General features: G+C 39.6%; 1 protein-coding gene across 1 annotated transcript in view; it reads right to left on the bottom strand.

The window, feature by feature from the left end:
• The window catches only part of lamc3 (laminin, gamma 3), a 154,412-nt gene that overhangs the window by 90,232 nt on the left and 46,372 nt on the right, over positions 1-17,808 (bottom strand). The window contains exon 4 of the mRNA XM_049604419.1: positions 16,319-16,485. Within this exon, the coding sequence (XP_049460376.1) occupies positions 16,319-16,485 (167 nt within the window). The remainder of the gene's footprint in view (positions 1-16,318; positions 16,486-17,808) is intronic.

The raw sequence follows: 17,808 nt of genomic DNA, 5'->3' as shown, positions 1-17,808 counted from the left end.
ATGCATCTCTGAGTAATGCTGAGTCCCTTGTTATCACATTTGCAGTCCCTCTGCTCACAGGGCAACAGAATCTGACAAAAACTGACACTCCACATCGAGAGTCGCTGCAGCATGACTCAGTTCTGATTGGCACTGGTGGGCAACCAGAGCACAAATACTACCAGCTGGCTCTACCTGTCAGCTCCCATCCACTCTGTCTTTATAGTGCCAGCTAGTGGTGCAGCCACTACTGTTAGGATTAACTGATAGCTAGGTGGCATTTCTTTCAACAGCCTGAGCCTCTTATTGCATTTTCTTCAGTCTTACATATTCACGTTGACTCAGATGTAAGATTTCATGTTCCCCATGATGTTATCATAGATGAACGTTGTTACTCCCAGGCTATCCTCAAAAAGTTAACAATTATTTCAAAATGATGTTTTACTCACATATCTTCAAGACTATCAATAGGTTATGTCAAAAGTTACTTAATTTGTGAACTGAAGCAAGGAAAATGAGTTTGAGTAATTATGGTCCTTCATCCTGAAATGAGCTTCAGGGCAAACTGAACATCTGGCTTCCCATCCCTCTCAGCAAGTTCAAAAGTATATTTGCTAATGTTTTAATTACTTGCTGCTCCTGTTTCAGTTATTATTAAGCTTTTGTTGTTACTGTTTTTAATTGGTTATTTGTATCTGCAATGAAAATAGGAACATGACTGAAATTAGTTTGGATCATTTCCAACTATTTGTTGACTCTGTCTTTTATCATGTTGAACATTATCATGTTGAACATTAGCAGCAGAAAAAAATATCAGTGTTGATGCCATATTGGCCTTGTCAACCTCTTATCTTGAATGAAGAGACATCAAACCATTAAACACACTATAATAAGCATGTTAAAATGCATATTTTCCATTTAGGTAAAGGAGTGAACAATTAGTGTAACACAACAGTTTAAAGGTGGTGTATGTGGGATGAATTTTGCCATTAGCAGTGCACACAGCATGGCAGAGGGAAACTGAGACACTCAAAGCTGTTTTTCGACAGATGCAGCACAAAGACCTGTATGCAGCTTTACACGGCCTGTGTTTGGCCATCTTGACCGCATTTAGGTCTCCCCGCCCACAACCACCTCTTTAATGTGCTTCCCTCCATTCTGTCCTGGAGACCACACAGCCTGTGCATCACTGCCACTGTGGAGGCTCCACACAAGTAAGGAGGCACACTTAGCTCCACACTCAGTATGAACACAATAGTGCACAAAGGACTTTTTCTAGTGATTGATGGAGCCACCTCCTCAAACACTATGCCTCACACATTTTTGGGATGAGAAATCTGCAGGATTACAACAGAAAGACTTTTGAATACAACACCATGGGGTGACGGCCTGCAGCCTCCTCAGCTATAAATTCTATTTTTCTCAATTACATAGACACAGGAATATGTGGTAGTTGCATTTCTTGCTAAGGTGAACAAGTAAAGAAACTGAAATATGACTTTAGTTCATGGCTTCATGTAAGGTCTGGTAGAGTTTAAGTTTGATATGTATGTACGGTTGCTGTCTCCTAGGAGCTATGTTTATATACTGCTTATTTGCAAAGGTGGCACTTCCTCAACTTGAAATACTGTTGACAGAAGACATAATGCAGATAAGATTATATTTGGCAAAAGAAAGTAGTAGTATCTGTACTGTAATTTATGGGAGGTAGGTTTGATGTTAATGGTGACAACCTGTGAAAGCCGTCTGGTATGAGTCACTTTACTTGTTTCATAAAAAGGGCTGGGTATCATTTAAGAAATATCAGTACCCTTAAAGTGATGGTGATACCAATGAAGTACTTTATTTGATACCTTTTTTTCTGCTTTATTCAATACCCATCATGTGAATGGAAGCATTTAGTTAACTACTTAAATTATTTTATTACTTTGAAATGTTTTGGTGGTATTTCAGCATGCTGAACTGCCAACTCCATCATATACACCACACTTGGCTTTATCAGACCACAAAATGTATGGGTCGCAGTTGCTGCGGCAGTGGGCCAATTACATGTTAAATTAAAGTAACGACTGTGGTGACTGTCTGCGAGCAAACCCTACAAATAGTCATTTGTAGAAGTCTTGATACTAGTTGTTACTAGGACTTTTTGGTCGATATCTTAAGGCCCAGAAACTCCAAACCAACATCAAAGAAATAGTGGCTACAAAGGTGGACTGTTACTTTGCCTCCTGTTGCCTGTGTCTCAGCCAAAATGTTGTGCTTGAACCCACTGCAAAAACTACAGCCGTGGCCAACTAGCACATATTCTCCATACCAGCAGGTGGTGGTAGTCTGTATTCATTATTCAAAGTGGAAACTGGAAGACCAACAGGGCAGATTCAAGATGCTAGTTAGCCAGTTAGCACGTTAACAACTCAACCAGATGTTGAAAGAACAAAAGATATTTATGTGCTAACATGTGAAGTACCAATCAGAGTGATTTCACTCATCGATGGACTCCGCCTTATCCAACTCTAATTCAACATGAAACATTTGGCTGAAAACAGCCAAAAGGGGCCAACGTGTGACAACAACAGGGGACACAATGCAAAAACCAGGGACACTCACCAACGGCCTAACATCGACCAATGGCCAACCACTGGCTTTGTGTGTTAGGGCCTTTGAAGGTATCAAGTACTGCTACCAAGCCCTACTCATACAAGTGGTTGATTGGTTACAGTGGTTAGTAAGGGTGCTTTCAGACCAAGAGTTCAGTTGCTTTGGTCTGAATCAGGGACTAATTTTGTTACAAAGTTGCATAATTGCCTAGAGTTGGTCCCTGTTCTCATGGCTGCATTTACAGGTGGACCAGAAAAAATGCCTGTGCAAGAAAGCTGCTCTTCCAGGAAGTAACAAAACGTTGAAGATGAGTACATTTGGAAGATAAACACAACACTTTCTAATGTCACAATGGAGGGACAACTACACTGGTTGATTTTAGCACTGGTCATTGTGTACTATATTGCTTGCATTGTTAATTTTAGACAGTTAAACAGTTTGAAAATGAGGCCCAGCTTCAGCTAGAAAACAGTGTTTTGATGCATTGGATGCCCTCTGGGACTGTAACATACTCTTGCTTGTTTAACCCAAACAATGTATAATGTGACTGCAGTTGGTTTGGATCGAGGTCAAAACATGCTCTCACCACAAACAAACTGCACCAGAGTTTGTTTGTAACCGGACCGAGACCACCTCTTCAAGAAGGTCTCGCTCTCTGTTTTGGTGCGCACTGTGTTCACACCTGCCCAAATGAACTGTACTTAGGGGGCAAACGAACTTGGGTTTGACTGAACCGAACCAAACAGGTGTGACAGCACCCTAAGTCACCAAGCCAAGAATCCTAAACTATCCCAATCACCCCTCTCTACAGATCCTGTGCAACTTCCACTGTAAAAAACTTGCTGCATTGTCTCTGTGGGTAAAGAAGTGCCCCAGTGCCTTCAGTGACTGTGAGCCAGTAGCACTAACCTCTCTTGACAGGCCGGGACTGCAGCACTTCAGACTCCTGCTGAGGGCTTTCAAGGACTCTTTGATTTGCATATCATGCCCATATAAGCGTGGATGTTGCCCTAATATTGCTCCTTGGGGCTTTGTCTCGTGGAGATTAGCGTGGACACATAGTGAGAGCCATGTTCATTCTAGCTAAATAAACTCAGTTGTAGCATTATGCAAAATTAGGTCATGGAGATGCAATGTTGTAAATTCAAGGTTGATTTCCTTCTTCTGATAATAGAAGTGTTGTTGATTAACTTGTGTCAGTATCAATCTGAGTGTTAGAAGATGTTTGATCAAAGATAGTCTTCGCACTATAAAAACAGAAATCAGTTCCTGTGATGCAAATACTTCCTGAACTAGTCTCCAAATGACATAATGCCATACATGAAAAGATATGTAAATCAATAAAAGGATGAAATACTAACAACACTTTATGGAACCCAGGTTATGTATAAGCTGGTACACTGAGACCAAACTATGAATGTTTAATTTTGTTATAGGTGATGGCAAAATGCCTGAAATTACAGAAGTGCAGTGGTTAATGAATTATAAAGTTAGCATGAAAAAAAAATGTCAGTGACAAACAAGCTGAACTAACTTTATCCTGACGGAATGGTGAATCTCAGCACTCTGTGCATCAGCCATCTTTCAGCAGCAGGGCATAGTTTTTGGAGGCTAAAGGAATTTGCCACCTCACCTGCATGAGAGGTGATGCAATTCACCTCCTTATTGTCTTGTGCCCTTTATATGAATAATTTCTTAGTATTGTTGCAGAATGCATTGTAGAGAGGGACCACAGTCCCTGCAGGCACAATAATTTCTCATTTTTACATCTAATTTGCTGGACGAATGAGATGTCAAATAGCCCAGAGAGCAGAACACCAACAGTGATAACAAATCAGTCTATGAGGGATCATGCTGCACACCTATCTGTATGACCTTCAGTGCACTGTTACAGACAAATCAGACCTCTACCTCACCCCCACGCTACTGCGCCTGTTACCTTTGTGCGTAGGTGAAGATATGAATGTTTGATAAGAGGTTTTGCAAAAATGCAGGATTTGAAAACAAAATCAGCCCAGTTGTCCATCAAACATTGCTTACCACACCACAGGGTTTCTCAAGTCCCCTGACTGTAAAATCCTCATAATTTCCTCTCCACTCATGCCAAAGCAGGGCTTGACGCTAACCTTTTTCCCAAGGAGCACATGTGCTCCTAAGTTGAAAAAGTAAGGAGAGCACAAAGAACTTCAGGGGCACATTGTAAATTGATCAAATAATGTGTTTTCCATAATAAACGTGATGCAAATAGACATTTACAAGCAAAATCATTTAATGAATTTGTGTACAGAATGTACAGAAAGGTAAAATCATCAAGTTTTGAAACAGTATTGAAATTTAAATTTTGTCTTTAATGTTATTATCTTATATATATTATCTTTGCAATATGATTGTCTTATATAATGTTTTTACTATAAAACATTCTCCAGGTCCTCTGAAAGTCTGCAGGACTTATTTCCACCCTGTCCAGCAGCGGTACCGTGGCGAACAGTCCCTAACTGCGGGGAGAACGGAGCAGGCTTCCCCGGAGGTCCGCTGCTTTTCCTGGTCCCTCTTCTCTGCCACAATTTGACTTATTCCCACCCAGCCGACAGCCTGGCTGTGGAGAACGGTCCCTAACTGCGGGGAGAACGGAGCAGGCTTTCCTGGAGGTCCGCCGCTTAACCCGGTCCGTCTCCTCCGCCACACTTTGACTTATTTCCACCCTGCCGACAGTGGGACTTAAATTCATTGTGCCGACAGTGGCTTGGAAAACCGCCCATAACTGTGGGAATGGGGAAGAGGGAAGAGGGAAGGCGGCTGGAGTTCCTCCAACATTTGCGGTTATCCTATTTTTTTACTGACAAAAATATAGGCTGCTTCGGCTGATTTTTTTATGCGCACATGTGCCCCTAAATATTTTTTACAGTTCGCACACACCTATTTTTAGTCGCAAATGTGAGTGAAATGCTCGCACTGTCGAGCGCTGCAAAGGAATGTGTAATGGCAGTGTTTGCAATGATACAAACAAAATGAGAGGGAGCGTATCTATGTTTCCAGGGTTCTATGTTTCCCTTCCCTTTTTGTGTAAGTGGGGAACATAGAAGCTTTTTTGCAGGGTTAAGTGGGGAACATAGAACCCTGGAAACAAAGGCATTACCCCAAATGAGACCATTCATTTTAGAAATGTTTTAATCTTTAACCTTAGTTTTGCTTTATTACAGCAAAAAGTCAAAAGTGTGTTATATATTGCTTTTATTTTAATGTGGCTGACTTCATGTATAATAGAAGCAGGTCGACATTTTGGGAATAAACACTTATTCGCTTTCTCACCAGGAGTTAAATCAGACTGATATCAGTCTTTATGTTATGTATGAAATTAGATCAAAGCAACAGTTAGCTTAGTTTAGCATGAAGACTGAAAGAGGGGAACATCGAGCTTTGGTTGATGGTATCTTTGGTGAATGGGTGAAATAGCAGCAAATTGCAATGCTTTGTCTTCCAGGCTGTAAGTGCCATCCATTTACCGTTTACATATGATTATAGTGCACTTTCCATTCTGACTCCCTGTGACCTGCAGGTATTCCACTACATGGAGCGCAATTGTGATGCTGATCATGTGGGCGCAACCATGTGACAGCTGAGGTGGAAAGGACTCAGCAGGAAATTAAGTGGAAGGATGCTGACAGGTTTCAATTTGCATTTCGGGAGGGAAACATCAGATTTCTATATCACTGCAAATGTTTGCACTATGATCAATGTTCAGTTTGCCCTGTGTTTAGAGTTTGCGCAGAGTATTTTTTAATAATCTTGTGGGACTGATAATAAAAAATTGACAGTTTCCTTTGTGTTTGGGATTTTGTACCATCTTAAAGGAATAGTTCAGATCTTTTGAAGTGGACCTATATGAAATAGTTATCCATGGTCAGTGTGTTACATACAGTAGATGTCAGTCAGCATGCTCTCATTTCGGAGAAGCAGGCAGAAGTACTGACACAGAAGGTAAGCAATGTGCTCCTGTGAAGGCGTCAGCAATAAATCATATTTTAGCCACCAAAAAAAAAATCCCAAGAGAAAGAAAAAAAAATCTTTCAAGTATACAATATTTTCAGAAAAATTTCATTGCTTTATATTGCCACAGACAACTCTTTCTGATAATCAAGCCACCAGACTCCATTGACAAAAACAGTAATTTAAGCACGCTTTTCTAACGCTGCCTTGATCAATTAGTTAGTTTGTGTTATCATGTGACTGGAGAATCTGAACTAAATCTTTTAAATGCCAAAATCAAACAATAACACAAACAAAATAACTGATCGAGGCAGCAGTAGGGGTAGACCAATAGTTCAGGGATATTAAAACACTGTTTTCCTCAATTGAGTCTGGCTTTGAGGATATCGATATAATGGCTTCAGTTCTCTGTTGGAAATTCCTGTTTGACAGCAAGGTAAAGTGCTGAAAATACTTTGTTGCTGACCTCTCCACAGCAGTACACTGCTTAGACTCCAGTCTCCTTCTCCAAACTGAGGGTGTGCCAACAGACATCTACTGTATGTAATACACTGACACTGATAAGTACCTCATACAACCCCACTTCATAAGATTTAAACTGTCCCTTTAAGGTAGCACATTTGGCATATATCAATTTTGCATACATGCAGACATGACTAATTTAATATCAGAATGATTGGGGTTTCTGTGCTTTTGCCCAGCAGACCAACAGCAGGAATATCATATATGCTAACTTTACTTCAGAGCTAACGTCATGTAATCTGGGTTCACATCATCACCGCTATAGCTGCCTTTTTTCACCTCTGAAATGTATTTTAACTGGTGTCCAGCAAGTTGCTGTATTTCTAAATTCTAAAAAATCTCCATGTGTCTGTCATCATGGCATTTCAGCATTTAGTTTTCTACCTACCTGCTGCTTGGCTGTTTGTAAATGGGTTAGGGTTAGTCATGTACAAGTATTTAATAAAATGTCTGCTTTGTACAAGAGCGCTTAGGGTTCAGTGGTAGATCAAATGTTTTTTCTTTTATTGTCCTAAATAACTACCAGCTAAAATATGAGTTCACAAAGCAAACACAAGAAACCACAACAAAAATACAAGAGAAGATTAAACAGAATTTTAGGCTTAAATCTTCTATATCTATCACATTTCTCACCAGGAGTACAACCAGAGGCTTAGATGATAAGTAGCTGCACTATTACGAGTGTACTATTGATATTCAAAAAAATGATCACAGTCTCCCAGCTACAACCGCAGCCTTCAACCTGAAATCAGTGGCAAGAAAGGATTTAAAGTGTCTTCTTACTGGAACAGCCTCAGGCTAAGCCGATGACAACATCAAACAAACAACGGAAATCATGAAGACCCGCAGCAACCTGCTCGGGCTGTAAGTGGTTTCAGCCGGGGAGAGTCTTGATGATAATGACATCCCATTTCACCTCCAATATGCACACATAAACACACACACCACCTTTGCATATTTCTTCACACCTATTTTTACAACCACAAAGCAAAAAAACAAAAAAAAATATCAGCAGTCCAATACCAAGTTTTGATAAACAACCTCTACTGATCATGAAATGACCAATAAAAACACTCAGGCACGTTCACATAACGCTGAGACACTCACAGAAAAAGTCCCCCTGAAGCTTCCATCTACCACCTGCTACTACTGTTCACACAGTAACAATAGCAAAGATAGCTGTAATAATCACACTGCTGTTTGTCGTTTTGCTCTTTGAAAGAAGTTTGAAATCTGAAGCAATAATAAATGTCTTAAATTACAATAACTGAAACTGACATGCAGGTTTATGTAGCGAGTAGAGAACTACTATATTAGACTTGCTTTTTTATCCGGAAGACAGAATAAACAGCCACAGAACAGATATATGAAGGAGCCATACTGCATCAGTAAAGTAGGTTGGTATTGTGTCATAGTATGTGGGAGGACTATGCTAATTTCCCTAATTGACCAAAACATCATACTAATGCACTCCATCAAGGGTCACCAATGGGGTTACTTTAACGTGTTTGAATTATGGTGTTTGTTCACTTCTTTTTCAGGCATTCTGGTTGATAGAGATTGTCATTTCCCTGATGCTACATTATGTTATCTTGTTCTAACACGCAGAACCTTTGAGAAATGTGACACATGATTCATATAATTTGCACACATGTGCAAATACCCAAACACACTGCACTGATTGAGATAAACACACATTATATAAACAGTGTGCTGTGACTGGATTTTGCAGGATGTCTGTATGTGATATGACGCTGCAAGTTAATTATCTGAAATGAGATAGGTATAAATTTGAGTGGTATGTTTCAGATCCTCGCAGTTAGGTTTACTGCATGCAGTATCAGACGGGCATGATAAAGAGAATTCACAGTTTAAGAGGCAAAAAAGACAGATTCAGGATTCAGGAAATCAGCAGCTTATTAACTGTTTGTCACTTTGTGTTTACTTTGTAAAGTTCATCTTTTATCATAATTATTTTCTTATTCTTGGGCTCCATGGTTTCCTAAGCCCCAAAAGGTCAAGAGTCTGTTATAGTTTATCCTCCCTTTTAAAAGATTAGCTGCTAAAATATTGCTTGAAAGAGACACTTGACATTTTTGCCAGATTTGTAGGAAATTGTCGGCTTCTATCAGCAGTGATAGCAGTCATTGTAAATAGCCAACATAATTACAATCCACTTTTCAAAATGTCTTTTTTGTGCCTCAGTAATTGGAGTCGATGTTGCAAAGTGTTTGTGAATTAGCTGCTGCCTCTTATTTGCATGAGTGCGCCATATACATAACTATATTTCTGTCAGGTTCTATTGTTGTCATAACCTTGTTCTCTTATTCCGTGATTAAATTTTGCTATTTGGCCTGTATTCACTGTTTTTGTCTTTCTCATATTGTCATGTTCCTGTTTTGTCTTGCAATAAAAAAAGGGTTCTGTTGTTGTTGTGCTGTCAATTGTTGCTTCACTGTGCTCGAGTGCAAGGTTCTGAAAACTTGCTGTTATAACAGTTATAGTTTTCATATTACAGTTTTGATCATTTTAGCTTTTGCGTGTACTGTATTAGTATGTAAAACAATATATATGTCCACACTACTGAGGATGTGCAAAATATGCAAATAAGCTCTACATTCGCTTTGACTGATACTGTTATTTTTCTTGGGAGAACAGTTCGTAACACTGATATTTTCACAGTGAATGCAGGTTCAGAAAGAGAAAAAAGTTTAAAAAATAGCTGTTATTTTGCAATACTTAAAAAAAGAACTGTGACCATAACTAATTAACGGAGCTAGGTGCAAGCCAGAGTAATAGTGGGTTGTGTTCATTTGTGTTTAAGTGTTGTTGCTTATTTGAGCTTGCTCCTTATTAGTCTCCTATCTCTCTAGTTTGTCCTGTTGCAGCATCTGTCCCTAAGCCTGGTCCCTCTGCCCCTCCCCTCCTCTCATACAATTCTAAATAGCGCAATTAAAGGAGATTCTTCAGATTCTTCGCAAACAATGTCCGTGACTAAGTCGGCAAAATATGGAAAAACTAGAATTTCCACAGTTGTATGCTTCTGCGCACTAGTCAAGTTGCATTTACAGTTTGCATCCATGTTTGTTTGTGTAGACATGGATGCCTCACACACATCTTCCCCCAGCAGCAAAGAAGATCTATACAATCAACACAGTTTGAAGGTGGACACCCACGGTTGGTGTCACCAATTCAGTCTCTGACCAAACGTCTCTCCTTCTGTTCCTGAGATATGATGCTGAGTATATGGCCAGAAAATTGTTTTTGCAGAACATTATAATGTCAAAGTGAAGTTGACCTTTGGATATAAAATGACATCAGTTCAAAAGTGGGAATTAGAAATGAACACAATAATTTCAGATGAAAAGTGGGAGCTGTCATGTAGAGAGGGACATAAGATAACAAACAGCCCCACTTGGAAGGAATTCGAATGGAAAGTTAAGACGAGTTTTATTAGGATGCCTCTTATTTCTACAAAATTCGGGGGCAACTCGAATCATTGCTGGAGGGGCTGTGGCCTAGTGTGAGACCATAAACATATATTCTGGGAATGCCCAAAACTATCAGGATATTGGAAAGACATAGAAAATGAGATTAAAAAAAAAAAATTAAATATAGAAGTGCCATTAGAACCATCTTACTTTTTATTAGGCATATTGCCAGAAAATCTAGAAAACAATAATCAGATATTGTTATTGAGAATTCTTCTTTTAGTGGCCAAAAAGATGATCACAGTCTCCTGGCTGAAGCTGCGACCCCCACAGTGACACAATGGAGGGAGAGGATTAAGGATGTTTACTACATGGAAAACATTACAGCAAGGTTACAGCTAAAAACAGAGGTATTCTTGTCTAAATGGTCACCAATTATTTCTTTTCTTTCCCTCTGACCAGTATAGTCCAAGTGGAAGGGAGAATGATGTTCCTATTTTTCTTCCCATTTAAATGTGAACAATTTTATTTATTTCTCTCTCTCTCTCTCTCTCTCTCTCTCTCATTCCCTCTTCAAATAATGGATATATGGACAATGGATGTATGGATAACGGACATATGGATATTGATGGAAGGCCAAAACCCATGGATAGACCCTTAACATTTATACATTTATGCCTGTACTACTGTAATTGTCTGAAAAGCTGATTGTACTGTACAACTGCACTTGACAAAAGGAAATAAAATAAGTTCAATAAAAAAAGACATCACTTCATCATTGCGCATTTGTGTGAAGTTTTGTCATAATTACCGTATGAATTATTGAGTCACAGTGACCTTGACCTTTGACCATCAAAATCTAATGAGTTTATCACTGAATCCAAAGTGGACATTTGTGCCAAATTTGAAAAAATTCCCCTCATTTCTTGAAATATCTCGCTCACGAGAATGTGACGTACAGACGGACAATCTGAAAACATAATGCCTCCGGCCACGGCTATCACTGGCACAGAGGCATGAAAAATTCAAAAAGGGTTGAAAAAAGAGAGTGGACCAAAAGACTGGATTCAACCTCATGTTAGTGATAATTCAAAGGCAGTGTGCAGATTCTGTAAGTGTGACATACGTGCACATCATGTAGATCTTGGTCAACATGCCAGGGGGGTCATCAAGGTACTTCTTTTGGGCTTGTTTCCATGGACCTGGTTACTTATACAAAACTAGAAAGATTTGCATCAAGAAAAATAAAACTATTAAGCTTTTGATTATATTCTAATCACTGTTTACTGATTGTCTTCAGATGCTTGGTTATAGATCTGACAGTTAAATATAAAAGGTATGTGACACACAAGACCTCCCTGCTGCTGTGTTCATCTATATGGATTTTTATGGATTTTTCCAGGTCAAAACCGATTCATAACAAAACTTGCACATCATTCAAATTCATCAAGTGTACTGAAGCAAATTAATGCATACTCTAAAAATAACACCATACATTAATTCTTCTTTTTAAGTTTGCACCTTACCCCTTCTACCTTATTTCCGAGCAGTCTGAAATTACATGCAGCCAAAGCAGTCTCACACTGCAAGTGGTGCTGCTGCTGCTCCCCAAATGTGATTATCATGTATAAAACAGTGTCAGCCCCCCTTGAGCCCACATATGTTTCACACCCTAGACCTCTGACAGCTCAGCCTGCATTTGTTAGCATGAAGACATCTCTACCATAACTAGCAAGCAAAGGGGCGGGACCATCTTGACACTGTTTCACCTCTTGGTAGTAACAAACGTGAACAAAATAACAGTGTGTATACACTCACTGCATGCAGTTTTTACTGGTGCAACAAATGCACAGCAAAATACATTATCTCAACAAGTAGGGACACAACATAAAAGACGAATTGTGCCAAATGTAAAATGCCATAATAAAGGAACAGTGTGTAAGATTTAGGGGGATTTAGTGGCATCTAGCGGTGCAGACTGCAGATTGCAACCAGCTGAAACTTCTCTTGTTATAAATTCCTTCAGTGTTCATTGTTCAGGAGGTTTTTGCCAGGGCCTGAATTATCAGCAGAGGTCTCTTTCTCTCCAAAACAGTCCAGGCGATCTAAACCAGTAAAAACACTGAGTAAAGCAGTTTCACATTAAAAATCAGTCTTTCTCCGACACTATCCAGCATTGTCTTGCTCAGCATGTATTAAAAAAAAAAAAAAAAAAAAAAAAAAAATCAGTGTTTTTCTGATGCTCTAATCGTGGAGGAGTTGCCGGAGATGGTGGCTGATGCAAAACTGTGAAAACAACAAATGAGAATGACGCTGTTTAGAGCCACTGTCTGGTTTGTCCGCTCTGGGCTACTATAGAAATATGGCAGTGCAACATGGCAGACTTTGACTACGAGGACACTTAATTAAAAAAAAAAATATTTTCAGGTGAGTATACACAAAAGAAAACATACTTATGTTATATTCCATTTCCCCTAAGTCCTACACACTGGACCTTTGAGTGAATTTTGAGATGATCTTATAAAGCAATGTGTTTCAAAAACTGTATTGCAACTTTTCATTTTTGCTCAGTGTTTTACAATCCTTCTCCTTGTTTCTTTTCTGGTTTAGGTTGCATTTTGTTTAAAAGGTAATTATCCTTAAAGCCTTTTTATATGAACGGATTAATCAAAAACATAACAATGCAAAATCTCTTTGAGATTTGGGAACTGTTCTAGCCTTGGGATCACACAGGATCATGATCTCATCTCATCTAATTTCTATTTTTTATGTTCTTTAGAAATTATTTAGTTCAGTTTCCATCTTATTTCTTTGTGTATTTAGTGCATTCAACTTCCCTTGATGCAAATTTTCCAATAAATGTCAGCAGTGTATAAAAATATGTCACGGACAGAATATTATGGCGGTTGTTCAAGTCCCTGACAGGAAATATAAAAGGTTGGTGGGGCAAACTAAAGCAAAATGAGTGTTGTGCCAGATAGAAATGTGCAATTACACTGAGCATTCATTATTATGTTTCCACAATCTGTGTCTCTTTTATATGGTGTGTTTATTTATTAATATACAGCATTGATTAAGTTGGGTGCAGTACTCTATTCAAGACGCCATCTGCTTGGAACCAAGAGTAAGAGTAATTAAAACAAGCTTGCTGCTTAATAGAATTCAGCGAAAAACAAATACAATTTGCGAGCCACTCTCCTCTATCCTTTTATCCCTCAGCCAATTACATTTCATCCTCAACAGCATTCACAAAAAGTGTACAGTATGATGAGCCAAACCTGATAATACTCATGCTAATTCATATGCACAGAAGCTCTGACGCAGGGACGCCTGCAAACATATGGGCACATGCACAATGCATGTGTAGCTGCAGCTGAAGAAGCTGATCTGAATATGCACACATCTTCCAAGGATCCAATACTGAAAGACTTAACAATGCAGGCATGTTTAAAATAGATTAATCAAAGTCAATCAAAAATGTATTCAATTACTGTGTGTTTTTGCTCTAAAAGTGAGATGTGGTGGCAGGGGAACAGTTAAATGCTGTATGAAGCTGGGTTCACATAATAACATACCATTCAATGTACAGCATAGTGACAATTAATAAATATTGACTTCTGTGAATACTTGATTGCAGGGTTTGAAATTAGCACCTGCCACATGCTGGTCGTTGGCATTGGCCATTTAAAGTGTCAGGCCATCCACCACTTTGACAGATGCACAGAACATAAAGATGTGTTTAGTAGGGCAGCTGGTTAGGTAGAGATACCCATTTGAAAGATGCTTTCAACTGCTATATAAAAGCAAGCCTACTGGTTGTAGACGTTCACGGAATTCTAGTCAGTGACAATCAATGAACAGTAGTGGACACGCACACATACATACATACATACATGCCCACTCAATACTGTATCGAATTCCCCTGTGACCTACATGTTAATCTTCTCTAAAGGAAAAGCACAGTGTGTAGTGAGTGTGTGGTTGAGCCAGAGAGAACGAGAGATGGTGGATGCACTCAGAGCAGACAGGTGTTGGTGATCTGGGCAGAGAGGAAATTAGCAGTAAAGTTAACTCATGTAAGTAAATTTATAGTTCAGGTTTTTGTTTCTCCATGAATAAACACTGCAGCTCCTCTAGACCCAAGTTAACTTCAACTGTAACAGACTGTAATATTATGCTGTCTCCTACGACTGCTACCTTTGGTATATTTCCAGCTCCAGGTGATTCCAGTCTCCCTGCTCACTTACAAAATGTCTCTGCCTTTTCCTCTCTATTAGCCAGCCGTTCAATTCCGTTTAAATGGAAGGTTGTAACAGCTTCATCACACAGCAAGTGGATCAAAGATGTGATGCAGAACATCAAGCTGGAAAAAAATCAGATGCATCCTCAAGAGCTCTGTTAAGACATTTCAGAAAACCTGGAACCCACTGATAGAGGTGGGACCAAGTCATTGTTTTGTAAGTCACAAGTAAGTCTCAAGTTTTTGCATTAAAGCCCCGACCTGCATGTTTTGTATACTGCAAATCGTTTTTTTTTTTTTGACCATGGCCTAGTTTTTGTGTGCTAACATAATGATCTTAGGTATCATTTTTTCCAGCTGGTGCACTGTAACTTCATGTTAGTTCTCTATGGTTCTCTCTTGCAACTTGATTGCTGTTGCATTGGTTCAAACAAAGTGAATCTGGGGAATTAAGTGTCTACTTGCTGGGAATGAATAGCATTCATTGATTCAGGAATAAAAGAAAATGAACTGAATCATGGAAGACTTTTAAAGCAACATTCTTTTTATTCTTTGGGCTTGGTGGAAAGTATCAAGCATTTTCAAGTCGAAAGGCTTAAGTCCAAGTGAAGTCATGAATCGTTGGTGTTGAAGTCCAAGTCCAGTTACAAGTCCTTTTTTGATTTTATCAAGTTGAGTCTAAAGTCATCATCATTTATGACGTGGGTCTGACTCAAGTCAAAGTCATGTGACTTGAGTCCACACCTCTGCCCATTGATAAACTATGTGAAAGTCTACCTGAACTCATACATCTACAGGTGGCCTGTCCTGTATGTGCTTCAATACTTGCTGGGTTTTTGTTTGTTTCTGTTTTTTTGCGATCTGTCTGGTTCTATTCCAGTTTTCTTACTATTTCTGTACAAATCTGTACCTTGAGAATGATAGCTTATGTTCGTGTATTGCCTGATAAATGGAAAAATCTCCATTTTTTGTTTCTTTGTTGTTCCAGGCTAAATATTCTCTATATGAATCAAAGGTATTGATAGTATTTTTGCATTCATGTCTGCATAAGCATTTATACAATACCCTCCCACGCCCGAAAAACAAGGTTCTCCCGAAAGCCTTGGTGTAATTCAAACAATGGAATATACCATGCATGTAATTTTTTTTTTTTTTTTTGCATATTACCTTTTTTTTGCCAGCAGTCTTTACATGAAATGTTTAAATGATCAAAATGTTATTCTGTCAATTAGCACATACATTTCGAAAGTGGTGTTTGAATCGCAGATACTTAGGTGCCTGCCAGAGTGGCAAGTAGTGAAAAAAGTTCATTTCAGACCCTGCTTGTTTGCCATACTGATTGTCAACATCTTACCCCTCACAAAACAAATCCAAAAGCTGCACGAAAGGGAAATCAACGCCTTAAGATATGTCTGAGGTTGATGTAAGGTGGCGCACTGACGGATTGTATGGGACCTTTGACAGCCTGGACTTGTCACTTGAATTCAACACCTCCCTGCGGATTCTTCAGGAGGCTGCACCTGGTGGGTTTGTGACAGAGAAAGGGAAGACAGCTACTCACTCAGACACTCATTGGCGGAGTCCCCAGTGGCCCGGGCCCAGGGTCTGTCCTGGTAAAAGGGGTGACATCTCTGGCAGTCATCTCCCACCGTGTGATGTTGGCAGGAACAGACCAAGCCCTGATGTTCCCCCTCTATGCACTCGCTGGCGTGACCGTTACACTTACATCTGAGGGTAGCACAGACAGATTGTTATGTAAAAGACACAAGTACAACTTTTCCTGTACACATTCCCTCTCTTGCTTTCTCTGCTTCTCCTCACTGACTCAAAATACTTATGCACACAGTGAATGGACTAAAAGGTAGAGGGGAGGGCAAAGTGAGAGGGTATTTCCACTGTGAAGAGTTGTCACTTCTTATTATCTTTCATGGGCATAAACATGGTTTGAGATGAGGTGGGGTTTTCATTCCCTTTCAGCAACTGCACTGTTTAAGTGTGCACTCAATGCTAATACACTCACACTATCTGAGAGTGTATGAAACAGCAACAAGCATGTATCTCTGCAAGTATTAGTTTGTGCCTTTGTGTTAAATGTACATGCCTATATTTACCATCTTTTTGTGTGCACACCATCTTCAAGTAAGTGTATAAAAAATAGATAAGTAAATAATCATGAGATAAACAGGATTCATTAAGTCCATTTTCAAAACAAGACAGCTAATATCTGCTAATTTCCTCTCCCCCTGCATTTGGAAAGCCTATCATTTCCTCTGAAGCACAGTGGCAGCTACGCCCTCCTGTGTGTAATATTTCCTGGCAGTGTCGTCGGGTTTTGTCAAGTGGCTGTGATAGGGGACGGGGACTTGTCGCTGAGTGGCAGGCTCTGTCAAATTTAGCCAGCTGTCCCGGATCCAGACGTATGCTTGCCTGAGGCTCAGACCCAGTTATTTCTGTTGTCGCTGAGACGACAACAACCTAGTAGCTCCAAAGTGCTTCCAATCCACATATCAGATCTTTCTGCTAGAGTAGACATGAGCCGCTCGGCGATAATTCTAACTGAATATGTTATGAGGGAGCTGACCTGAACTGTACAGGCAGCATATGTGTGTTTCAAAAAGTAATAAAATGTTATAGCAGAATGAAAAAAATGCATAAACAGCATTTTTTAATATACATGTGGATTGTTGCCACCACCCTTGTAGCACTTTTATTTTCGTAGCAGTCCACCTTGGGTTACGGTTGCAGTGATATGCTATATAAATCAAGAGGAATCTTTTACAGCAGCTGTGAGTAGCACCGGCCGACTTGGCGAGGTAAACTCATACAGAAAGTGCAAGGCTAACATGTTGTCATGTGGCTCTCTCCCCCAGGTGTTGTGGCATTGGTGGGTAATTTGTCCTGTCGCTGCAGTGATCCTAAGTGTTTATGACATGTGTCAGATCAAATTTATATTCCGCATGAAGGCTTCATCTCAACTACTTAATCGTCCACTTCTATCCAAAGCGCCAAGGTGCAACATGGTCCTTGGCACCACGTCCTCTTTCATTACTT

The sequence above is a fragment of the Epinephelus fuscoguttatus genome, linkage group LG18 (assembly GCF_011397635.1).
Source record: "Epinephelus fuscoguttatus linkage group LG18, E.fuscoguttatus.final_Chr_v1".
NCBI lineage: Eukaryota > Metazoa > Chordata > Actinopteri > Perciformes > Serranidae > Epinephelus > Epinephelus fuscoguttatus.
This window is presented reverse-complemented; position numbering and strand designations above follow the sequence as displayed.